The 26,189-nt window shown below is 39.4% G+C and overlaps 1 protein-coding gene across 17 annotated transcripts in view; it reads left to right on the top strand.

The window, feature by feature from the left end:
* The window catches only part of ZNF521 (zinc finger protein 521), a 235,677-nt gene that overhangs the window by 2,380 nt on the left and 207,108 nt on the right, over nt 1-26,189 (top strand). For 5 of the 17 annotated variants that reach the window (XM_065053371.1, XM_065053367.1, XM_065053365.1 and 2 more), the window contains one exon: nt 22,839-23,018. Coding sequence is in view for 10 of the 17 variants with exons in the window: in XM_065053365.1 (XP_064909437.1) it covers nt 22,839-23,018 (180 nt within the window). In the remaining 7 variants the exon portion in view is untranslated. Of the gene's footprint in view, nt 1-397; nt 617-16,020; nt 16,084-17,142; nt 17,203-22,838; nt 23,019-26,189 lie in introns of those variants that run through there. The other 12 variants (XR_010470520.1, XM_065053356.1, XM_065053360.1 and 9 more) reach the window with 6 other exon arrangements.

The raw sequence follows: 26,189 nt of genomic DNA, 5'->3' as shown, positions 1-26,189 counted from the left end.
GTGTGTGTGTGAGGGGGGCGGCGGGTAAATAAATAAACACGCGAGTAAATACAGAAATAACGGGGGGGGGGGGGGGGTGCGCTACTGAGGGGAGGGAGCGCACCCCGGAGCCCCAAGGCGCAGGGACGCGGGCTCGGACCCCCGGAGGAGGCGGGGGGAAGCCCGGGACCCGGAGGAGGACAAAGGGCGGCTTGTGCGGCTCTAGCGGAGCCGGCAGCGTCCCGGCCCGGCCGCCCCCTCCTTCCCCGCCTGGCGCGGCCGCCCCCCGCCGGTCCGGCGGGCCCCTTGCCGCCGCCCCTCAGCCCGCCGCGGCGCGGGGTGTCGCCCCCCGAGGAGCGGGCAGCCGTTGAGCCGTCCCCCTTCCCCCCTCACACCCCAGCTCCCGCTTCTCCTCAGAAGCCGGCAGCCGTTGGCTGCCCCCCGAGGAGCCGGGAGCCGTTGTCCTCGGCGGCCGGGCGGGCGAGCGGGCGGGCAGGGGCTTCTCCTCGCCGGCGAGCGGGTGAGGAGGCTGAGGGTGGCTGTCACCTCAAATAAACGTCTCTCTCTGGATGGGCGCGTTCCTCCCGGGTTGGTCTGTACATGGCAGTGAAGTAGAATAAAGCCTGGGTTGCGTCAGGTCAGAACATCTATAAGTTGTCTACTTTTTTGGGGGGGCGGGAAGGGGGAGCGAGGGAGAACCGAGGGCAAGTTGCGCGGCCCGTGGGGCTGCCCGAGCCGGGAGCGCAGAGCCCGGCCGGGGATGTGCTCCGGAGCCGCTGCCTGGTTGGCGGGCAGGCCTTGCTTTCTTCCCGGCTATGCTGGCGTACATCAGGAGTTAAGTGCCTAGAAACCAACTCGGTTTCATAGTTAGAAAGCAGGAGCGGGGTCTGCTTTTATGGACTTGTACAGGAGGACCTGGCAAAAAAAAAAACTGCGCTCCCTTCGCTTGAAACAACTCTTTCCAGGAGTTCCCTTTTCAAAGTCTTCCTGTTGACTTCAGTGAGCTTTAGAGAAGGCTTCAAATCTTTTTTACTTTTTTTTTTTTTTTTTTTTCACTCTCCAGATTTTTTAAAAGGGAATAAAGGGTGCCTTGAATTTACTGCTTTACCTGCTGCTGCCGTCTGTATCTAGTTTACTGAAGTTTGTGTGGTTCAGTAGTGCTTTTGTTTGGCATCTTGTGAAGAACAAACGAGCCGCTCTTCCTTCACCATTTAAAAATGATACCACAATGAAAGTTCTGTTGCTTGGGCGCGCACTTATATTCCGAGCTTCCCAGGGAGGATTTATTTACGTGCGCATAAGAGTTTTAGAGCCAGTAGGAGCGCGAGCAATTAGCCATATTTGCAAAAAGATGCTGGGAAACTTTAACTGAAGGGTAGTATTAGATCTCCAAATATTTAAGGACAAAAGAATAAATGTTGAGAATTAATTGGCAAATAGAGGAAATTGCTCTCCTGTTAGAATTGGACATATTTTACTCATGGTTATTTGTTAGATGCATTACAGAGAGGAGGTCTGTCTCAAATATCTTCCTGTAAACATCACACTTAATTTAAAACAAAAGATACAGCTTCCATTTTATGTGGAGGTATGGGCTTTGCCTTCCTTATGTACCAGTAGCCTGGGAGTCCCTAAAATGAGAAAACAGCAACATTGCACGAATCAGATGGAGTGCCTTGGATTTGCTGACCATAAACTACAGACTTAACAAAACCGCTTAATGTTCAGGATAGAGATGGTAGATATTTCTTTATAGTGTGTTATTTACTATTTTTCAACTAAAACTGGGCAGTAAATCAATCATCATCTGTAATTATTGCTGCAGTAATTACCTTTGGGGGGTAGGTTATCATTCCTGGTGGCCTTTGTTCAAATATCTTTTTCATTTTCCCTGTTCTATTTTTCTTGAGTCATGTCAATTTTGTGTGGATTGATAGTACTCTGAAAGCAGTTGGATTGTAAGATTTCTGATATAAGTTTTCTGGGTGATAATGCGATGCAACTGAGAAGTTGAAAGATGCTTTCATACACATAGCATTTAAATTCATTGATAAGAGTCTGCCCGTCAATTAATGCACCTTCATTTTTAGTGAAGAAACAAAAGCTTTAAGTAATGTTGCAAGAAGAATTTCAGCTGTACCTCCAATGCAGTGTTTGTTTAAATTTCTTATTTCTTAAGTATTACTGATACAGGCAGTAGAAAATATAGTTCTACAGTTTAAAAATAAATAGTATTTTAAATAGCTTTTCTGAAAAAATAGTCTTTGAATGTATGTAAATGAGTTATTTAAACTCGTGAGTGCTCTTTTACATCTAAATAAAATATGGAGTTACATATTACATTTCCAATTTGTCGTGTACTTAGCAACCCTTTACAGGGGGGAGGATATAAGAGATATTTTTGATATGTCTGTCACTTTTGATAACTTAATTTGAAACTTATATCTTAAGGGAATACTGATACAAGGCAGGTAAATATATTAAAACAAAAAGACAATTGAGTTTTTTATATTGAATGCATGAAACTAACATTCATCTGAAATGGTAGGTGTTAAGAACTTGCTAATGACTAAATTTCTTCTGTTTTTTGAAAATACAGTTTTAAAAAATTACCCTGGTTTCTGTTTACATTCCTTTTCTATTTCTTTTTTTCTCTCTTAGCTCCCTCCCTGCCCTATTTTGGTTTCTTGCCAACTTTGATCTGAGTGTCCCCCAGCTCTTGGTGAGGATTGCATCTCAGGTTTGGACCTAGGAAAGAAAAAAGGCGTTGTTAACATTAGATAAGCCCCTTACTATTTAATAATAATAAACACATCTTTCCAAGGAAAGGAAAAATAAGGTTGTAATTATTTTTTGGTGAAAAACACTGATTCTTATAAATAGACTACACGTTTATGGCAAAAAAAAAAAAGTCTCAAAAGGAGAGTAAATTATTTAAATTTCTGAAAAACTGTAATTTGAATATCTTATTTTACTTTGGGAAGGAGGAATTAAAGTTCAACTGCTGTATTCTTTTAGACAGAGGAAGGATCAGTTGCATCAAACTCAACAGTCCTGACCTATATTTCATTCTACTGATTAATTTATCCCATTTCCTTAGCTAGTTTCTGGGAAAAAAAAAAAAAAAAAGATAAATCTATTAGGTATCATTGACCTGATCAAAATCACCTAATGCAGTTGGTGGGTTAGGGAGGATAGCAGGAGAAAAACAGGTGGGGAAAGATAAATCAGAGATATGATACCTGTGTACAAGCCCCAAAAGAGACCCCGTGCCAATGAAGGATGTTGGAGAAGGGCAATGGGTGCGACTCCTGAAACCCCTGGCAGGGAAAGAGAACGACATCCCCTCAGTCAAACCATGCTGGAGCCCCCCAGGATGCACAAGTAAGAGAGGGGGGCAGAGCAGCTCGCTTGTACCTTATTTAACTTGGCCATTGAAATGGTAAACCTTTTTTTTTTTTGCTGTGACTTGGCGTGCTTTGCAGATATCACACTTAGGTTACTGACCACCTCCCCCCTCCCTTCCCTTTCTGGTTTATGGGGTTTTAGTTTTGGGAGGGCTTGGGGTTTTTCTTTTGCCCTTACTACTGGCTTTTGATGAGAAATTTTGTTTAGGAACAAAGTTACAAAGATATAGTCACTTGCAAAGGAAACCAGGTATTCTGTATGCAAGCCTGAATGAAAATGTAGCCTTACTAAATGTTAAACCCGGATTTCTCTGGGCTAAAGTCAAGTAATACTCATTATGCTAAAGTCACCCGGGAAAAATCACTGAAACTGTAGGTGTTAGATAAGCCATCGCAAGGAAACTAGAACAGCCCCACACATTTAATAAAAGCGCTGATCTCTGAAAGTACATTCTTTTTGAAAAAAATATAGAAGTATTTTGTTATTGCTTCAAAGCAAATCTTTACTTGTAATTTTGTATCTCACATTTGACTGCAGAAATAAAATTACTGAATATTAGTTCCTAGAAAGATGAGAAGGAAAAATTCATTTGCTCTATTTTATGTATCTGTATTCTGCTTAAAGAAGGCTTGTATCTTGAAATATTTTGGCAAGCCTGGAGTACCTCTTAAAGTTGTCCCTCTTTTTGAGGAAACCTAAGTACTGTTTCCATCCTGACTGAATTTACAGCTGCAACTCAGTTCATGCAGACTGTTGGTGGACTGAGCAAACAGTACCTGTGTTTTAACGTGACTTCTTTTCTCATCATAAATTTGAAGCAAAAGAGGTGCAAGTGGTGTGGTGTAGTACTAGAGAAGGTAGAACAGTAGTGGATTAAAACAAAAAACTTAATAGCAGCAATAGTTCAGAGAGAGTCTGACATTCGGATCCCCTTCAAACAGTAGCCTTTGCATTTCTGTGTATCTGTCAGCTATTTGAATGTTTATTCTCAGCCCCAACCCTCCCTGGCTTTTAAATTGCATGGACTAGACTCAGAAGTCATTAGATTGTTTGCTGATTATACTATAATCAATCCAGCATAAACAAAAACAGTAATTACTATTGGCATGATTTCTGTGAACTTGACTTAAAGTTTCAGTATTACTGGACCAAAGAACTTTTTCTGAATGGGCCGTTTTCAGGAAATGTATTATTTTGACATCATTTTATAGGGAGGGAACAAAAATTTCATAAGATTGCATTTGCCCTGAAAAGCAAAAACATCTGTTTAATGCATGAGTGGATTTCTGGCTTTTACTTGGCCATGCAAAAAAGGGCAAAAATTAAGATATCGAACATAAAAGAGTACACGAAAAAACAAATTACAAAGAGGGTTTAAGATTAGCATCTTTTTTATAATGCAGGCTATTTATAGTGTTCTCTTTTGACTTGCCAAAGCAAGCCCCAGCTCCTTTATATATTAAAAAAATCCGTAACAACAAAAACATCCCTAACCTTTAGTAATATTCATTGACTTTGGCAATGCATAGTGGTATTGATGGTCTTGATTAGCTGAAGGATTACAGTAATGCTAGCCAGTCATTTTTGGGGCCAGCATGAGTTATATTGACCATCAGCATCTACTTCCTTCAGAACAGGTACTATTAGGAGTGAACATCTAAACAGCTGCATTTAAACAGCTACTGGTTGTACTGCTGACTTCCATAAAGATGAAATTTGGGGACGAAAGAGAATGTTAAGAGGGTTAGAAATGCTGTGAGTTTGGTTTGGTTTGATTTTGTTTTCCGGAGTTGCTGTTAACTTGTGTAACAAGGGAAGCTGTCAGTATGGAGGCACTTATCTAACGTGTAGGATAATGTTAACCGCCATGATCTAAGAGGTCTTGAAAGGCTTTATTTTGCTCTATAATTCATTCAGTCTAATTTGCAACTAGTTTAATAGCTCTCATTTCTTTGTTCTGAAACATGATTCAGTATTTTGAAACTTGCACGTTTTGGAAAAAAAAATCTGCCTTTTGAATGATTGTATGTGAGGAAAGAATTTGGAAGCATTGTTAACGTTTTATGTAGACCATATGGATTTAGTGTTTTTTTCTGTGTAAAACGCTGAAAAGAAGGTACTTGGAATTGTTCTTTTTTAGATTGATTAAAATATAGTACGAATGCTGATGCCTTAAGACAGAGCCCTTAGCTTCTTTTCCCCACTGTATTTTGTGGTTTCCATTGGTTCTTATAGGGCTACATGAGCTCAAAATCACTCCCAGCTGCAGGTGGGGAAGATGCGCTACTTTACTTAGAACAATGACATATATACATATGTATATGTTTTTCCCTGAAGGGACAGCATACAGGTCTACAAAGCATTGGACCTGTTTTAGTTGGTGCTGGGAAAATGTATATATTGCAGTGTGTTACTACAAAGCATTAAAGTTTTTCAGCTGCTCTCTTTACAAAAGTCAGATAGCACAAGAGCTTTTAAATCATAATGCAATGCTTGGCATAGGATTCTGAGAAAAGATGAATGTGCAAAACCCAAAAGAGGTGATGAGGATTGTTTTTGTTTTAACTTTAATTTTAGACAACTTGGGTTCTATTTCACCTCGAGTATGAGTAATTATGCTACTTTAGCAATTATTAGAGATGAAAGAAATTCTGTTAGATATGAGTCTTCTAAACTTCAGTAGCTTTAGTTTTAGCCAGGATAATGATCAAGGAGTAGTTAGCCATATGCCTAGGGACCATGCTGTAGCAAAAATGATAGGGCTGATCTTGGGGGTATCCTTATTACAACATGTTATAATTAACATTTTAATTCAGCCCTCCTACTTTCAAAAAAAAAAAAAATCTGCTTTATGTTATTCTGTGCACACATTAATAATACTGCACAAAATTGCCCTCTTTCAATGGATTTTTGAACCAGGACCAGTGTCCTCTGTATTTACAATATGAGTTAACTCTGGTCATGCTTTTGGTTTTTTTTTTCCACTTCAGATTCCTTTACTTTCAAACATTTTTTTCCCCTCTATTCTGCATAATTATTGAGAAAAAGATGTAGAAGATTTATTTTTCCTCCTTTCCTCCTTTTTTAGGATTTTGTCTAGATTATCCATGATATTCTGTTGTGTGCGCATTTGAGCCTTTTAGATTTTCCTTTAGCTAGAGTGATGCTGTGCATGCTGTACTGCAACTTTTCTTTGTACAGCTGAATCTGTATAGTGTCCACTCAAAAGGGTCGAAGGGTTATTACTCAACCAATTCTGCACAATTAATGCCCAATGAAATTTTAGATTTTAGGGGGATGGGTTTTCATTATGTTTTTTTCCCCACTCTTTTTTATCATGTGAGCAAGACAGAGGGATATTCTTTGAGTAAGCAATTCATCTGATACTTTCACTTTTAAATATTGGTGCAATTAGGTGCAATTTTTCTTTGTAAGGTTAGGATTTTTAGTCCTTTAAGACTGCTTAGCCATTTATATAACTGTTGGTATAGTGGCTTCCCCCCACTCTCCCCTTTCTTCTTTTTTTAATGCGATTGGGGCATACTAAGGTCTTTACGAATATAATATCAGTAAGTAGTTAGCCTTCTTACAAATTTGGAAGTACTAGTCATTAGTTAAACAGCCTCTTGCCTGAAACAGGACACTTTTTTGCCCTGAGGGCGAATGGTCAGGATGATGATAGTGAGGGTATGGGTGCTTTCCCTCCTTCCCCAAGCCCATTTTTTGAGAGCTTATTCTCTCATGGAGGTCAGTAACCAGGAACAGGAGATTTGCCCTTACTTAACAAGAACTGGAAAATCTCCCTCCTAGTTTCTCACACAGACATTTGGTGTTACACACGAGCGTGGAGCACTTTTAAGTCTAAATATCCTGGTTAACTGCACAATAGATGGCTTTCATATACAGTTCCTGAAACTTATTGTGCTCTTACTATTATTAGGTTGTGTTTTGCTGGGAAAATATATTTCAAACAATGAATTCCGTGATAATTGATTTTTTTTTTTTTAGTTTTATTTTTTGTTTTTCACTTTTGCGAACCTATCAAGTTTGACTTCCATTTTTGACTCATTAACTTCTTGAAAGGAACTTTAAAAACAAAAATAAAATACCCGCTGTGTTGCTGGACTGGATGATGTGATGTAGTGAGGCAGTGTCCTTGGGAAGACTAGGCTATGCTTTTATCAACAAAACTTTCTCTGGCACTGAATTATGATGGCTCTTTTTTTTTTTTCCTTTCCAGGCAGAGTCAAGTGAATTTCTAACTTTGACAGTGGCAGTAGGAAGGAGGAGGGGGTGGGGAGGTTAATTATTTTCCACCTCCAAAGAATACAATTGTGAGGAAGGAACTTTCTGATTCACTGGTTCCAGGACAACAGGATGTCGAGATCCACGCCTGATGTAAGGTTTTCACTCGGAAGATGGGAGGAGGAAATGGGTCACTATTGGTCTGTGCCTGCAGCCGCTGGGAAGGGATTGCGTTATGTGGCTTATAAAGAGCTGGAGCCTAGGAAAAGATTTGGTTTGCGATTTCTGGTGAATCTGTTGAGCAGAAGGCTTACTTGCCAGATACAAATGTGAATCAATGAAGAAAGGTCAGAACGCTCTAAGGCTAGGTCCAAACCAAAGGGCTTGCATGCTGCAGATTGCTAGTACTTCAGGGCTTGGTTTACAGGTGCCTGGTTGCCTACTAGAACAGTCATCTTGGACCAGGCACTTGGATTATTTATGTAATTCATAGGTAGGTTAGTGTTGTTGAGTAGGAACTACCTTAAGGAGATGGCAGGAAGAACTTGGAAAGAGTAGTGTGTCATAGCTCCTCCTCTGTTCTAGATATGCGTGTCTTGCTTCGTGCAACAGGGTATCTCGTAGCAGTCACTTATCTGATCCAGTTCCTTGGAGATAGGGGACAGGTTGTTCCTTTCCTTCCAAGTTAGAAGGAACAGAGACATTGTGCTCCTGCTCTTCCTTTTCCCTTCACTGAAGAGGGAAAGTTATTTGCCCTGCTAGGATGTGAGAGACAGGGATTCTGTTTTGTGCTTTGTTTCGGGGTATCTGAATCTGCATCTCACAGGGAGTACATCAGTCATTATGTAGCAGCATATTGTGCTCTGAGTGTGAGTTACCCTTTTATTTTTGTGAATGATGTTTCTCTTTTTAAAAGTGTAATTAAGTATTTGCTGGACAAGGAGGTGAGGAGGAGTGCTCATATACAAGAGTTATAGCTTTAGTGGCTTAAATATACCGACTGAGAAAGGAGAGACCTGGGTCCTGGTCTGCCAGGTACTCGCTGCAATATTACTTCTGATGAATTGTTTCAATGAAACCAGAACTGGAGTCCATGTGTCCCACTTCCCATGTGGGTGCCCTAATGACAAGGATAAGGTATCACCCTAATTTTCCTTCTTTCTAGTTCAGTCAGTATTGTAGATGAGGTATGGCAGTTTCAACAGCAATGAATGAGTGCACCTCAAGTCTTTGAGTAAGTGCTCTTTGTTAAGAAGCTCATGACGTGAGTACAAATCCTTCTGATAGAGAAGAAAGTTGAGCTGGTGCCACCCACATCCTGGGTGAGTGTTCTAACTGGTGGGTGTGGGCCAGAAGGGGAAAGCAAGAGGTATTTCAACCCACACGTTTTTCTGCCAGCATCTTGTAGCAACTGGGGAAGGGTATGTAAATGCTGAAGAACCAGCCCATGAGACTGTGTCCAAAGCCAGGGCAGGCAGGAGAATTTTTAATCTTCCACTAGCCAGCTGTGCTGGGGCTTTGGTTTGACTTCAGCATTGAGCTGCACAGCACTGAGAAAGTCTGCATGGGAAAACCGTAGATACTGCCTGACCCGAGAGGCATGTGAGCAGAAATTCTGGCAACTGAGATGTGGCGCCCCCTCACTAGTTTTTGGCTCCTGAGCTTTTTTGTGGATATAGACCAGAGTGCTGTTTTACATGATAGAAAGTTACCTAGAACAGGTCAGAGAGTTTGAGGGATCAAAAATAACCTTATGAAATCCTGGCACACAATAGATGGAGATCTCTGGTGAATCAGGGATAATCTCAGTTGAAAGGAGGTGTTTTTTTGACTCAGATAAATGTATGTCTTTAGGTAACAGAGCTAAAGCATGCATTTGTATTTTGTTTTGGTGTTGCAATGGTGTCAGACAGCCAAAACTCCTTATTTTAGGCACATAAATTACTTCACTTTCCAAGGCAATGATCCTCTACAGAAACCTTTACTGTAGGTCCTCATAGCCCTTCCTTACATCACCTGTCTTCAGAGTTGTTTGAAGTTGGCTGCTTTGAAGGTTCTGTGATCCATAGGCCAGTTTGATTCAAATTGTTCTCTCTTAATGAGTTTAGGGTTTTGTAGACCGTGTTTAATGAATTTCCTGTTTTCTAAGCACAGTTGGAAATAAAGGTCTGTAGGAGTACCAGAAATCCTTAGTTATGTCCCTTTGAGAGAATAAGAAAGCTTAGGTGATCCATAGCTTCAGTATACTTAGAGGAATCACGTTCAGTACTGGGTTTGGTAATTAGGCTTAAAATTTATCGTAGCCTTGTAATTTCTATCTTTCCTCCAAATGGACTGTATGCCCACAGTCACATTGTCAGGAATGGAGGTGGATTATTCAGTTTAAGACAGGCAGGACAGCTGAAAGTCCTGACGCTGGCACTAAGAATTGACATCCAGAAAGGTTCCCTCTTGCCTTGCTAGTTCTCACTATGGTTCTCAATCTAACTCAGAGATCCACTGTAATTTGTTACCTTGCATGATAGAGGGTCTTAGGGATGCTTGCAATTTACTTGAGGTTTATAAAAAGCTTTAAGATTCTTTGGAGAAAAGTATAATATTGAAAAATATATCATACTATTATTGATTTACTTTAAACAATAGAAATATGAGTATATGTAGATGTAGCTTAACCTTGTTAGTAGATGCATGATTAGGGAGGCAAAGTTAGCATTCTGGGCAGGATTAATTAATCTACTGCCTCGGCTATCTAGAAAAAGATATTCCCCCACCCCTAGCTTTGGAGTTTCTGTAGAATTCTCCCTCTGCTGCAAGAAAGAGCATCTTCTGCCTTTTCTGCACACAATGTTACATAAAACTGGATGTCTTTAGACTGTCACATTTGGATGCTGTCATACTTGAGATCAAGGGTTGGAAGAATATCCGAAGGATTTCTTAAGCATAATTTCTTTCTACTTAAGTATATTTATTACTTTAATGTTTATGTGCTGCCTAGGAAAATATTTTAGCATAAGAATAGTATTTTCCAGCCACTGCAGTCTAATTGGGAACTCCTAATTCAGTCTTTCTACGAGAAGAACATTAGAGGAAAAAACCAAAACCTTGCAAGCTCAGTGTTGAGTTAGACTAAAGAAAGGAGTAAAAAATATGAATGCTATGAGGGGCTTTGTGTTCTGAAAAAAGTGAATGCAAGAAAAATAATGCTTTACATAACAGGAATCTTTCAAGGAAAATATTAATTTCCAGTACCAATACTTTTACAATGCTTGGAGGAGTAGAAATAGGAAAAGGGTTAAATCACAGCACAAAGGAAAACAAATCAAAACCAAATATTCATACATATGATTAATTGGATTTTTGTACAGTGTGGCTACACACAGAACTAATTTTCAATGGGGTTCTGGAATGTAGATATTGAAATGTTAATATGCAAAGGCATTTCTTTTTCCAACTCTTCTCACATGAAAATCATTGGGTCTATGCACATTTGGGAGTAAGGATGGTAATCAGGTTTCTGGCTAGTAGCTGATAGACATGTGTTGATACTAGGGAAAGCTGTTCAGAAAACAGTACTTTCTTGGTAGTTCTGAACTTTTCTGAATGCCAGTTATCTTAAATGACATTATGGAGCAGCCTGAAATGGTTGTTGACTTCCAGGAGTCACCCACTGAATTGCTGCTTAAAGTGGCACAAGGAGGTGTGAAACCCTGCGCTCACGTCTGTCGGCCAGAAGAGTTTAAAAGGTGAATCTTAGAGCACTGGTGGTGTCTGGGGAGAGAAGAAAGTGGAGGAAGGTGTAGCCCTAGCAGGTGATACATTGACCCATGATGCTGCATTTAATACTACTCTGTAACTTCTTTAATTTCAGTTTTGTATCCTGACTGAACCCTATGGAGATGTATTTCCACAGCACGTTATTGCCAAGTGCGAAGCATCTTCAAAATCCATTGACTTTACTAGAGTTAGAAGATACTCAGCACCTCCTGTAACTGGCTCTTAAATTTGCCTTCTGCTGTGTGATTCATCTACTTAATCATACTTAATATCTACCTGTAGGTGGTGGCAATATGAATGTCCTCTTGGTTTTTTGTGGCCATGAGGAGGAGGGAAAAGTAGAGAGATACTTCCAGAAATTACAGTCATTTGTAGGTACTGAAATAATGGCACACACATTTTATTTCTGTTCTGTCTGGGTAACTCGGTAAATTGTGTATTGATTACGCTAATACAGCTAGTGTCTCTATTACTTGTCTGCAGAAATTATTCAAACATGTAGATTGAAGATACACTTGGCAAAGTTACCATCCTAAGAAAAAGGCTTTTGTGCAAAGATGGCTTTAAATTGAATTACTAATCATATGCTAATGGAACTTTATAGATTAAGTATTGAGTTATAGGAAATGCAAGGTGCAAGCTAAAAATACATATTCTAAACTTCCCATTCTGACAGTCTTAGTTGCTATATTAGGTTTATTTTCACATCTCTCAAGGAATATGTTTTAGGAAGGGATAGATCAATAGCAATCTATTTTTATAGTTTATTTTGGGATATGTGGCTTCTCCTGCTTTGTTTAACAAGCTGAAAAGAGGCTCAGGCATTTGGGACAGTCCTTTTTTTTTTTTTTTTTCCTTTTTTTTCTTTTTTAAAATTTATTAACCCACCTAGACTAGAAGAAAATAGACTTTTTTCAATTATCTTTCGCTTTTATTTTATTATGGTTTGTAATAGCTCAGAAGCCATAAATCTTAACCAGAGTTCTCCAAAAGGCTTCCCTCAGTGAAAATATCCTTTTTCACATTTCTAATTTTATCCATTTCTTTTCCATACAAGTTTTTTTCCAGGCTTCAACCAGAAATGATTTGTGCTTTTCCTTAGGATGTGCAGTCTACAGATTAACTCTTCAGTGAAGGGGAATCCTGGTTAGGCAGTAGAATGTGAATGGTATTTTGCAAGCTAGAAAACCTGTGTATATTTTGTACTAACTTTATAAAATAATCTCACTCCTTTACACACTAACCATTGGTCCCATGAAGAGAATCTAAGCAAAAGGGGTAAAATCCTCATTGATCAGCAGGTGTTGCTGTAGAGCAGTCAGGAGATTAATTCTATTTTTAGGACTCCTCTGTCAAAATTCCCACAGGTTTTCCTCATTGGCTGTCCTTGATGGTACTACTTGGTTTATTTTTATTTATTTATTTATTTATTTATTTATTTTAAAGGAATAGTTGGTCTTAATGTTGATACTCGGCAATCTAAGCACGAGAGGTGCTCTGAATTGAAACCAGGGTTTGCCTTGGACACTAGCTGTACCAAAGCTGAAATGTCCTAACCTTTCACATAGATACAGCTTCAGTTTAGAGATACCTTTTTTTCAGTAAAATTTTAAAAAACTGGTATCTGTCCAAACATGAGCTTTTATAATGGGAGATAGATTGCCATGCTGGAATTTTGTTTCCTTTACTGAGTTGTTTTTTTCTTTTTTTTTAAATTACTTTCAAGAAGTGTGGTGTCACAGTTGTTGTGGTGATCTGGTCCTTGTTTTAAAAAAAATTATTATTAGAGTTGCCCATTGTTTTGTTTTTCAAAAGCTGCACTGAGAAAATAAGTAGTAGGGACTTGATGGTTTGTTTTTTTAAGGAACAGATAAGTCAATTGAGAAATATTTCTACAGCTAGCAAAACTGGTGACCTGTGGTCATAAATACATAGTCGTAGGAACAAGTAATGATGTTACTTTCATGACAACATTATTTTAAATGTATCTAGAAGCGCTGTTCAGCAGTAACATCACTCGTTCACAGTCTGGATTCATAAGCTGCTGTTCTGGTTTCTTGAGGCCTCCCTTTTACTAGTATTTTGTCACTTTGTTATCTAGAATTTGTCTTACCTTACGCTAGGATGTGGTATATGCTGTAATGAAGATGACACCCCTATGTACAATTACAGTCCTAGAGTATAAGTAATTTTTGTATTTGAATTAATAATTGTGCATACATTGTATTGTTATATCTGTATATCATCCTTGTGGCTTTTTTTTCAGTTACATTTCATGCTAGTGCTTGAGAAATGGATTTGGTTAGCAAAATATAAAGCATCTCACTATATACGTTCTGTTTAAAGTTGCCTTCCTCTCCTGAAAGAAAATGGTATAGTTGATGTTTAAGGAAAGTAAATGTTGGCTGCATGTCGTGCTACCTTTTGTAGTCAGGTGAGTTAAACAGTGGCCTGAGAGCTGAAATAGTACTGAAATTTTCAGAGTCTGGTTGCGGAAAGGCATAAAGTGCTAATCGGGATCTTATCGGATGCCACCAGCTGTAGCTTACTTAATGTAACAAATACCCATGCGAGCTGGAGGAATGATCTAACTTAATGCAAAGGAAAATGAGATGTTATTTTGTAGATGATTTGTAATAATGCTAAGATTTCCCTAATTCTGTGGGGTTTGTGGGATAGTTTTCTTGCCCCTTTTACCATACTTCCCCCTAAACGTGGTTTTAATTTTTCTGACAAATGTGTCAGTCTAGTTGAATATTATTAGCAAGTCTTTGTGCCATGGTCTGTTGTGACCTACTTGGTTCTTTTGTGATTGAGAATCCCTAAAGGGCTTGAACAACAGTTGAGAAAGATACTAAACACAAAGTTACCTGTAGGAACGAAATAAGGGCTCAGCAAAACAAGTCGATTCAATGTGAATCACGCTAAAGCCATTTATTGCAGAAACCAAGTCTCCTTATATACGTAACTATATTCTAATCACACGTCCACTCTCCAAGCATGGATTCGCTAAATGAGTATCGTGGGCTGTCCGTGCTCTGGAGTCTCACTGATGATACGTCCGATGATTCACGCCACACCAGGACCCCGGTGATTGAGGAACGCCCCTCTCTCTCACAGCAGATTCTGTTCTCAGCTTCTCGAAGAGGCCTTGAGATTCCTTTGAGCCTGACTAATTCAGCAACAAATCTTTATCTATCAAAACCCCTCCACAGTTACCTGCTCTGATACTTGTTTCCTTTTTTTTTTTTTAGTGTAATAGTGACATACTGATCAGCTTTTGTTGAAAGCAAACCTCAGCTGTCACAGAATTTTCACATCCCTAAATAGCAGGGAGGTTTTAAATGTTTGGTTTCACCAGGCATACACTGTCAGGTTTTCACATGACAAACTTGCGTACCTGAAAACAATTTTTTAGGCAGGTATCCATGTTTGCTTTTTTTCAAGACCTAGAAGTGTTTGGTGCCCCTTGGTCAGCAGCACGAAGCTGAGCACATTTCAGTGTGCAGTCACTTCTCATGAGCAGCAAGAGATGCTGGTTCTGCAGCTGGTGGCAGCAGACATTCAGTGCAGAACAGCACGAAAGACGAACTCTTGCATTTTAGTTTGCATGCTCTTAGAAGTGGAGATCTGCTTCAAATATCAGATATTTTTTACTTCTTAGCAGGCAGCTGCTTTATTTTGAAGTTTCCAACTTGGAAATCTGGTCTTGGAAAGTTAGTGTTTGGGCACCTCAATTCCATCTTGAGACTTAAAAAATTATAGAGTTTTTAAATTACCTTTCTGGACTGAGTTATGATGTGTGTCATGGTTGAGGATTTCATTGGTAGATAATCGATAAGTCTACAGCCTTTAATAAGGTTGATCAGTGGGTACTGATGACCAAGATGAGTTTCCTCTCAAGGGGTGGAAAAGTAGATTTATTTTTCAGTTTTAGAGCTTGTTCTTGAGATAATTTTTTGGAAACAGATCAACAGCTGGTGGTGGGCATAAACAGGGTCAGGTTGGACTGCTGCAAAGATTTCACTGGTGGCTTTATGGGGGGTCATAAGAGATGGTATCTCTTTCATTTTTTATTTTTTCTTATTTTCTTTTTAATTGTATATTAGTTGTATTCATTATTTTTCTTGCTGTATTAACAAGTCTTACCAATCTGTGCTGCTCTTGTGCGAAATCTTTCTGTTTAGCTTAGTTTGTGCTTGTCCACGTGTTCCCCAAAGCTCAGCTTTTCCTGAGCTTTTCCCATTGCTTTCTTTGTCTGACCAGTTTCCTTTAGCTGTGAGGGCTGCTGGGATGACTGCTTCAGCATAACAATGAAAATCATACCACGTGAAGTACCGGTAACTTCATGGCTGCAAAATACAAGTTCAAATGAAACAGGCAGCTTATAAAATAGTATTTTGTGAAATACTTGACTTACTCCAGGGCCTGGGAAACTTTGTCAGATCTCTGTTGATGGGAAGAGTGTGCTTACTAGCCACAGCTCTGGGACAGAGATAGAGATTGTGTAGAGTCCTCAAGAGACTGTACTTGACTCTTTCTAATATATGCACTGTGTTTCAAGTTTCTAGTGTCCTAAGAGTGTCCTTATGAAAACTGGTGTTTTTTTTCTAGAAACTCAGATTCTAGAAACAACCAGTTGTATGAAGCCTTGGGGTTGGCGAAGGAGGAAAAGAGGTACCTGTGGAGTGTGTATATGTATCTCTTATTTTGAATATATGTCTAGATTTATATGTGACCCTAAGTGTTGCACTCTCTCGTCCCAAGAGCCAGCGAAAAAAAAACCACCCAAATCTTTGGATTTTAACTCAGTTGCATGATTATTTTTTGAGGTCTGAATTCTTGGGAGTGGAAATGCTGCCGAAGTTCAGTCTTTCCCCTTTCAGCTTTTTCCCCTGTGGAGGGAGAATGAATTCTCTTCTCTCCGCTGTTCTCTAACTCAAAGAACACAAGTCTTTGGCAGAATAAAAAGGAAATGGTTCCGCCTTTTAGCTCTTCCCTTACTTTTACTTTGGGAGAGTCAATCTTACTTAGACATCATATCAGAGCTTATGAGAACAGTGCTCTCTCATTTTTCAAAGTAGCAGCAGAATGGCTCTTGTTAGGTTCACTCTTGCCCAACAAGTTTTGAATAGTGAATCTGACAAGAATTGTATTGTTTTTAGTTCTACTGCTCTTGGAAAGCTGCGAGCCAAGGGAAAGATGCTGGCATGGTGTATACAGTAAAACAGCATGGGGTTAGTTCTCCTTTGCAAGGCTGTCTGCACTGCTGAGATGTTTGCTACTGAATGTAGGATTATTATTATTTTTTTAAAGCTTGTGCATGAATTAGCACACACACCTCTCCTGTCTGCCAGGAGAAGGCTTTCTCTTATATGTGTGGAGCGAGCTGAATCTTAAAGCCCACAATTATTCTCTCATTTATTTCCATAAACAAATGCAGTAGAGTGCATTGATGACAAATATCCCAGAGGAAATTCGATTTGTTTTTTAAGCCATGAAACCAATTTGGTCACTCTGCTCTCAGATTTGTAGCTTCCATACAGTAACGTATTCTGTTTTGGTCTGATCTACACTTTTGCACTTTGCAGTGCAGCTTTTCTTGCCCGTGTTGTACAAGCATTACTGGCTTTCAGAACTGAAGCTGGTGTAAAGATGCTTGGAACACTTCAGCTACCCACCTAACATCTTTTTTTGTTTTGTTTTGTTTTTGTTTTGTTTACTTTCTTCTGACAGTAGAAGAAAATGAAACAGAGGACCAGCAGGCAGGTGTGGGACACACAGCCGCACAGACTGGTAATGCTGAATTCCTTCATTAGTGCTTGCTTACCGTTTGACAAGAGTGTGAGGGATTTTCGTATCGGGGTGTTTTTGCAAAACCTGTACTCTTCTTTCTCCATTTTGGCTTAGAATGCATTCTTGGGGCTTGCAATGGAAAATAACATTCTTCTCCCTTCACCTTTCAATTCCTGAGAATTAGAAATTCTGCCTTTTGTAGGTCAGCCAACTGAAAGTGAGATGCTTCTAAAGTGCAGCATGTTTTTATTTTCTTTTATTTTTTTCTTTTTTCCTTTTTTTTTTTTATTTTGTTAACAATAATCCTTCTCTACATCCCTCACATAAAACCTCACCCTATGCCATTTCAGATGAACTTGAATATTCATTCCTCTCAACTATGGATAAGGATAATTTCTTTTAGGGTTGTTTATATAATTTCTTACCAGTCAGGGATTAATTAAGGACTCCTTAATTTTAAGTCAGTGAGACTGGGTGGACAAAGCTGTTGTTTGAATCAGGATCACAGGGATACGTATTGTTAATAATTGTGAAGAAATAATTGTTAATTCCCAATAGCAACAAGGACTCTTTTATTCTGTAAATGTAATACGGTTCTGAGAGTGCAAGAAATACTTTGCTCCTGTCTTTGGTACTGATTCCACAGGATTTTATCGAAGAGCAGGACTGACTCATCTGAATAGTCTCATTCATTCAGCTGAGGTCACCTTTTGGAATAAGGGCTGACTCCTTAAGGATATTCCTAGAAGGGTAGTCATCTCTGAATATGTGTAGGTGATTTGTTTGAGAACAGTTGGAGTCACTCCTTATGAAAGTAACGAGTGCAGTTAATTTTTTCTTCATCTAGAAGACGTCATATTTCTCCTATGTGTGTGTCCTGTGGATTTGGGTTTGGTGCCTTTTATAGGTTTTAGTGGCTCTGCGTATAAACTGTATTGTTGGAAAAGAAGAAATAAAAGTGAGAGAGTTCTCTGTTTTTTAATGGGAAATTTCTCAAACTCTTCTGAATGTACATATGTCTCCATTTAGCTGTCTGCAAACTTGACAAAAAGCAAACTTGTACTGCTGTAGGCACATGAAGTTGAAAAATATAGGGCCGCAAAACTGGCGATCAATATGACAAGGAATGGTTGCTTTTCTGCATTTTTTTCTTAAAATAATTCTCAATGGTTAAGTTGTCTTGCTAGTTATTTATTTCCTATCATGTCCTGTGTTGTTCTCTGTCTGCTTCTAGACAAGATTTAACATTCTGTTTTTCTCTATAGCAAGAATGCAATGCCAATATTAAAAACAAAAACCCTTCTGATAGAGCAAGCAGTACAGAAGGCCCACACTGTGTACACGCTGCCAGAAGTTTTTATAGTAATACTTTGTATCTAAGCTCTGGTTCTAACCATTAAATGTGCTTTTTATAGAGTACCAAGTTATAAATGTAGTGCAGCTACGGCATATTAATCTTACTGCAGAGATTTAATGAGGCAGTTGTTTTGCGATGGACACTATTGGGAGCGGAGAGCGACAGAGTTTTACTTTACCACTGAGCTGAAGAAATATTCCTTGCCTGGTAATAATTATAACCACATGATCTAAGTTTTCCTTTCTTTTGCCAGCACTTTTCCATGCAGAAGTGGCTTGGAAGGAGGTCTACTGCTAGGCAGTGAAATGGATTGGAAAGGAGGCTGTTTTCTTGGTAGTTTGATGTTTTAGTTGTGATTAGCTGTGGATTCTTGTAGCACAGGCAGAAATATGTAAGATGAGTTTCAAGAATACAGATAGTCTTTCCCAGTCCGCTGAGATGGCTTTTAGATATTCATTACTTTTGCTTGACTTTTATACGGGTTATAAAAAGTAAATGTGGTGAAACCTCATTTTTACATGGGCAGAATAGAATTTCTGCTGGTTGGCCTTAAACCGCTCCCATACTTGAAAATAATTGAAGTCCATGGCTTTATTGCCTCCAACACTTTTAAGCCAATGCAATTTTTCATTTTCCCCAAAGTTGCAGTTTTATTAGACCAAGTTACAGCAATAACATCTCTTAAAAGGAGGAGGAAGAAGGTGAGGGGAGAACCACCTGCCAGGAAACACAGTAATGAGAAAATCATGCTTCTTTTAATTTCCATTTATAAATAATGCTAACATGATTGGTAACAGAAGACAACTATTCTTTCTCTTCTCCTTTTATTTTTTTATTTTTTTCTTTTTTTTTTAAAGTACTTTCATAGACTGAATTATTTCTGTTCCAAAAAAGTAACCCTTCTTTCAATAGTAGATAATTTTCAATGATATCTGCAGTTGGAGCTGATGTGCGTACTGTTGCTGATGTGTACTGAAAAGTTTCAGTTGGCGCACGGCAGCCTCTGAAATAGGGCAGGGGAACCTCTGGAAATGACAGTGGCATTTGCAGATATTGGGAAAGATAATATTACTATGAAGAAAATCTTTGTTGGGGGAATTATGTCTGTGATTATTGCAGATATTATGGAGAAAGAAATGTGGGAGATCAATGACGTTTGCCCTGAAGTCTGTATGCGGGCACGAGCTTTGAACAGGAGGTTAAGGAGAAAGTCTGGATGGATGCATATTGCATTTATAAAATACGTTTTAAAAATTCTAGTCTTTCAAAACATCAGCTCAAATAAGGCAACTTACCCTCAATTTAAGTAACTCTTTAAGGTTAGATCAGCTCCTGATGGAAGATACCTGTTGTAACAGAAAAACTATCTATTCACAGGGTGTCCAAATGATATTTTGTCTCTTTAAATATATTTTTATTTTGGTGGTGACATCTCTTCACGGAAGGAGATCGCAGTGGAAATGCATTCATTGAGAGGGGCTGAGACTGCCAGAACTCATTTCACAAAGCTGTCGTAGGCTAAACTCAAACCTAGGTCCCAGAGGGTCCCACTTAAGTGTTGACCTAAAAACAAATGTGCCAGTTGGCTAGAGCATGTATTCTAAAGTTGCAGCAGAAGGGAATAAGCTTGACTGACTTCTGTCCCTGTAGAGTTTCTATCTGCAAATGCAGAAGGAGAAGCAAAACATTTATTAGTCTTCAAATGATTCTAATTTTAATAACTGGTCTCTAAGTAGGAAGCTTTAAATTGAGTGATTCTTTAGGCTTTTGTGTACTAAGGGCTGCATGTGTGCTTATGTGTGTGTGTATTGTTGAATTCCTGCAAAGTGCAAGTGTTTCTGAATAATAAGTCTCAAGAATTCCCTCCCCTCCCTTTTTTTTTTCCTTCAGCATTGTGCTTAAAGCAGAGTCAGACACTACCCTTATTTTAAAACAAACAGGTCTGTAAACTTTATGTGCAGCATTTAAATACTTGTGTTAAAATTCAAACCCAGTGCCCACATTTCCCTGAGTGCTGTCAGTTTTATGAGATGAAACTGGAAGCTTGGGCTGAACAACTAATAGTATGCAATGTGCTCATGCTGCCTTCCAACAAGTGTTTAATGATGTTGGGGTCAGTTTGCAACAGTTAAGACAATTACTTATTTTTCTGGACTGCTTATAACCTGGTGATCTCCTAACTACTGTTATTAATCTTGCAAAATATTTTGGAAAGTGAAGTGGCAATGGGAGTTATGAGATTCAGAGCATAAAGCAATGGCTAAAGTGCCATAAAATCCTTTTATATAATTAGCATCCCTTTTTGCTTTGTAAATGTCCAGACTACTCTGCTATCTGGACGTAGCTACTCAAGGTGAAGTTTTCACTCTTGAAAGAACCTTGTGAATGTAACTTGTCATACAAGGACTGCACTCAGTGCATGGGCAGAGGTTGTGCACACCAAATACATTTTTGACTTCAGAATGTGTTTTTTACTTTTTTTAAATTAATAGCTTTTCCCTTTCTAATATATTTCCTGTAAAAATAAATTCTGCCCTTTACCCCTGTCAAATAAATTCCTTGGTTTTGATCACGAGCCACATAGCATGAGGAAGGCTTCCTGACATGGGTCATTTCCAGTTGCTGCTGGCAGATCTGTCTGTGTTTGGGCAGCTGAAGCGCAGGGTACAGCAGTGTGGACCAAGGGGTGTAGAAAGATGATGGGAGCCCTGACCTTCACTGTTGAGCAGCAAGAACCTGTGCATTGCGCACAGTGGCAAATGCAGGGATGGCTGGGTCCCCATCACTGTAGGGTGCTGACGGAGGACTGAAGAGTGATTTACAATGGAATCTCACTCCTCCACCTCCTCACCCCTTCCCCATTCTAATGTGAATTTAGTATTAGCGTGTTTCACTTTATCTCCTTTCAAGTAGTGCATGATCCTAATCAATTGCAATGCTAAATAAAGTGGGTTCACAGGTACTACCTCTCTATTGCTGTGGACAGACAAGGAGTCTATTCCTGGTTAGCAACATGCTTGGCTAAAGAATATAACATCTTAGAATGTACTTGCACAATCTTCTGTTATTATATGAGTTTGTTCTTGTTTTCTAAAATGACTTGTTTCAGTCTCCACTCTCTCAAATGTCTAAAAGGAAAGATGAGGCGGCCCAAGCAGATAAAAGTGGTGAAACACTTGCATTCCTTTTGCTGGAATGTACGCAACCATTTTTCTTGTGCATTTCACTTGTACTGTGGTTCCCAAGGAAAAACAAAACTAAGTGCCAGCTTGCTTTATTAGGGAAGACAGATTGTTTTATTTCTGTCTTTTGAAGGAAGCTTTTAGTAAAGCGGGCAAAAAGTCAAGAGTAGTTAAAGCTGCTCTGTTCTTCCTCAGAGGAGGGAAAGTTCTAGACTTTGCATTATGTCACTGTGCTGGTTGTCTGCAGAACTGAGGTCGTGCAGTGAGCTGTGTGGCTTCTCTGTGCACAGGGGATGGCGGTGAGACCTCACGTTTCTTCCAGTTTAGAAGCTTCAGCTGGGCTCAGGGATGCTGCTCTGAGGCTGGAGCCGTCCTACTATCCCCAAAATACTTGTCAGCATGTCAAACAGACAAAGCTCTCCTTCTGCACTATACAGGTTTTACAATAGTTTCCGGTTTTCCGTGATCTGGCAAATACAGGAACTTTATCAGGCTTGTCTTAAGTCATGCAGGAGTTCAAAGCATGTGTAGCATTTTGACCCAGGGGATAATCTTTCCAGGGCTTTGTTTGTGTCAAATAGTGTAAATAAAGTACTGGAATGGGTTGTAAAGTCAAGATTAATTTCATGTTTATGTAAATCAAATTTGTTTGTCTTTTAATTCTGGTAATTTCCTGTGAAACGCTGTGGTTAAGAGTGAAAAGAAGTTCCTGCACACTCACTGATTTGGTTTTTCTTTTCATTGAAAACTAATTGCATAGGTGGTTTATCCTTTCTTACAATGATCAAATGATCAAAGCAGCTTCAATAGCTGTGATAAAATTGACAAACCTAACATTGAAGCATGGAAGAATTGCTTTAGTGAGAAATGGAACTGCTTTTGTGGGAGTAGAAGGGAAATTCTCCTTTCATTCAGCTTAGAAAAAAAATCAGGAAAAAGCCTCCTTTGCTTATTTAGCAATAAAATCTACAGTGTGCTGCAGGCTCATGCCATATATGTCTCTTCTCATCACACCACAAGAACCTACCTTGATTTTTTTTTCTTTTTAAAGGTTCCCTTCTTAGATGCCTAACGTCATGGTCTTGATTTTCTTTCAGACCCTAACTGTGCACTAGAAGACAAGGCAGAAGATGGAGAGGTGCTAGACTGCAAGAAAAGGCCGGATGAAGGGGAGGAGTTAGAAGAAGAAGCTGTGCACAGCTGTGACAGCTGCCTCCAGGTGTTTGAGTCACTGAGTGATATCACAGAACACAAGATTAATCAATGTCAACTGACAGGTAAACAATACTTATCACTTTGTGGCTTTGTGCACTGTTATGTTTCTGATTCCCATCCTCTGCTTCTGATCTCCCTCCTTTGTTCTCAGTTATTTTATTCCTGCACTTGAATGCTTCGGTGAGACCTTCATAAACAGATTCTGGGACAAGATTATACTGTAAATGGGGCATTAAAAATTTCCTTCCTACTGAAGGATGTATGGGTAATTACTGCATTGTCACTGTATTTAAAGTGTTCGTTAGCTGTCTATGCCTGGCCGCTGCGTGTACTTTCTAGATTCACACTGTATGGCTTTCCATACTTCACTTATACACGTATTTTCCTAAGTCACTTGTGAACACAGAAGACGTTTGTAAGTGGGGTTTAGGTGCAACTACTCAATGAATGAATTTGCACAATGGCATGTTGCAGATCTGGGCTGGATGTTGCGTTAGTTTATCTGTTAACTTCAAATGACTGTACAGCAATCAGTAACTGAAAGTTGAGAGGAATGAAGCAAATTGTTGGAGGGGAAAATAAAATCTCAGCTTCACTCAAGGGGCAGAACCAGGTGCCGATCAGATACTGCTGAACTGAGCAGAGCTGGGTGAATGGACCTGTAGCCAATCCGGGTTCCTCTTTGAAGTGCCTGTAGAGAGCCCCTCACCTGGGAAACCACATGAAATCTGCTGAAGTAGTTTTGCCCATTAGTTTTAGTAGGTCTTTTGATGGTACGCACTGTAGGTCCAACTAGACTCAGTATTAACAGAAAGGCATTTTTATATTTTATGAGGTGATACTTTAATTTTAGCCTCTGCAGTGTAAAATGTATTTATGTGCAGTGCGCTTATGTTGAACACTTTTCTTTATTTTGACTTTATAAACAAGGAAAGCCATCCTTCTCATTTGGAAACACTTTTAGAAAGTGTGCATGTGCTCATGTTTGGAGAGCTGAGCTATTATTAGTTCCAGTAGATCTGTAGGCTAAGTCCTGGCAGGATCACATAAAAGTCGAGCAGCAGTACTGCTCTTCGGGATGAAGTGTGAGAAGAAGGTGAGCAGAAGAGGAATAAGTGGGCAGGAGCAGAAGGAAAGTTGAGAAGTAATGTGGATTTGTCAAATGATTTGGTCCCAACCTCACATTATGGAAGATGAAGATCTGCTGCAGCAAAAAATGTTTACTTTTATTAATATATCACTTTGCCTTTTCTTGCCTGTAAAATGTTTTTCTAACTAAAGATGCAGTCAGTTCTGCCATTCCCTAATCACTCCTACATAGTTTTAGAATGTGTTTTTCTATATTGCTCACTGTTTCTGGCAGTATTGATATTCTCTCTTGACTTTAAAAAAAATTAATGTTTTTCCCCCCTTTTCTTCATACCTCTCTTCTTTTTTTTTCTCTTTCCATGTGGAAAAATTAGTGGCTTTAGCTTGTCTCTCCTTTCCCTCTCCGAGAAAGCCTTGCCCCTGCCCTGATCCTCTGGATCTCCACTTTCCTGCCTCAGATCCCGTTTATCCATCCCTCTTTTTTCACCTTAATCTGATATGGCCATTTCTCCTTTCTGGTTAGTTGGTTGATGCCCCCCTTCTCCACTTCTACCAAATGGTTTCTCTGCTTTAAAGCTGTAAGTAGAATGCACTAAACAGTGCTTGTACAGTTGGGTTGAGAAACTGAAGAAAAGCAGATGGGGGGAACAGTAAGTAGGAAGAGTCCTGGAGCACCACTCCTCAACACAGCATTTCTGCTGAGGGTTGTGTTGGTAAATGAGAGTGAAAATGGTTATGGTGGATTAGTTGATTTGGGATGCATGTGTAAAGGCAGGAATACATGTATGATGTTGGAGAATGGGGGAATGAAAATGAATCTTGAAGAAAATTGTTTAAGATCCTAAAAATACCTTTGCCTCTCTTTCAAGGAAACACATGATAGCGAATGAGTAGAGATTGGACTGTTGAAAGCTAATGAAGTGAATAAAAACCTAAACCTTCTGGACTACCATGTTGACAAAAAGCCAACTGTCCTCTGTTTCTAAATATAAATGACCAAAAGAAACCCTTAAGTTGAGAGAGGGACCTGGATGGAATGGCCAGAGTTGATGATTTTTTCTTTCTCCAGCAAAGAAATCCAGGTAGTTAGTGAGGTGAATTCAATGCGAGGCCCTAAGCAGCATGTATGGCCTAACACAAAGGATATAACATTTATGAAAACCTCATCCTTTTAGATTATTTTTAGTTAATCAGTGACAAACAGTTGACAGCCAGGCAGCTTACCTTTCTCTTCTGAAGCACAATATATATTTGACAAAAATAAAGTTTGCTTTTAACATTTTAGGCAAGCTCTGGACTCTTGCTTTTCTCTTGGACTTCCACCAGTGCCTTTGGGTGCCATACAAGATGTTTACCAAAATGGAATTTCTTCTATGATATTCTGTTGTCTGGGTCAAATTTGTTCTCTCTGGAGTGGGGAAGAGTGTATCATCTATCCTGATGTATGATCTTTCCAATCTGGATGCCATCTCAAGTACTGAAGTTACCCAAGTTTTCTGTTAGGCAAAAATGCCAGGACTGCCAGCCTCTGAAGTTCACATCTGAGTTCTGAAGCCCTCAAGACCCTGAGGTTTTAGATGGCTGAGCCAGCTGCAGCTTGTCTGGATTTTACTGAGCTTTGGAGGTGCTCTGTGAGATGCATAGTGAGCTGCACTGCAAGAATTTATGAACCGTGCATGTTGACCCAGTTGTAGAGTTGTTTTCTATATAACTAACTATACCAGGTAAAATCAACAATTATGTTGATGGAACGAACAAAACACTGGTATAAGACAACCCTTTAGTAAAACAGTGACCATGAAACATGAGAGTTGAGTGTCTTGACTGCCCTTCATTCTACCAACCTTGTAACATGCTTGAGGCTTGCTGTTGTAGGATCTATGATTGATACTGGGGCTTCTAGTTTCTGCATTTGATAACGCTAGATGTGTTCTTCCAAAGATTTGACACTTCAGTGGAAGGAGTAGAATGGCTTTGTTGAATCTTCACTCTGCACTCTCAACCAAAGACAGGAATGGGGACAGGGGAGCTGGTCTATTAGACAGTGGTCCCAATCTCTCAAGGTGTCAGTCCCCCCTGCTGTTCAGAGGATAGTGGAAGATGGGAGTTACATTAGGCTTTCAGGATCTTGGATTTCTGTTCCT

The sequence above is a fragment of the Columba livia genome, chromosome 2 (assembly GCF_036013475.1).
Source record: "Columba livia isolate bColLiv1 breed racing homer chromosome 2, bColLiv1.pat.W.v2, whole genome shotgun sequence".
NCBI lineage: Eukaryota > Metazoa > Chordata > Aves > Columbiformes > Columbidae > Columba > Columba livia.
Note: the sequence above shows the minus strand (reverse complement) of the source record. Positions and strands in the feature narration are given on the sequence as shown.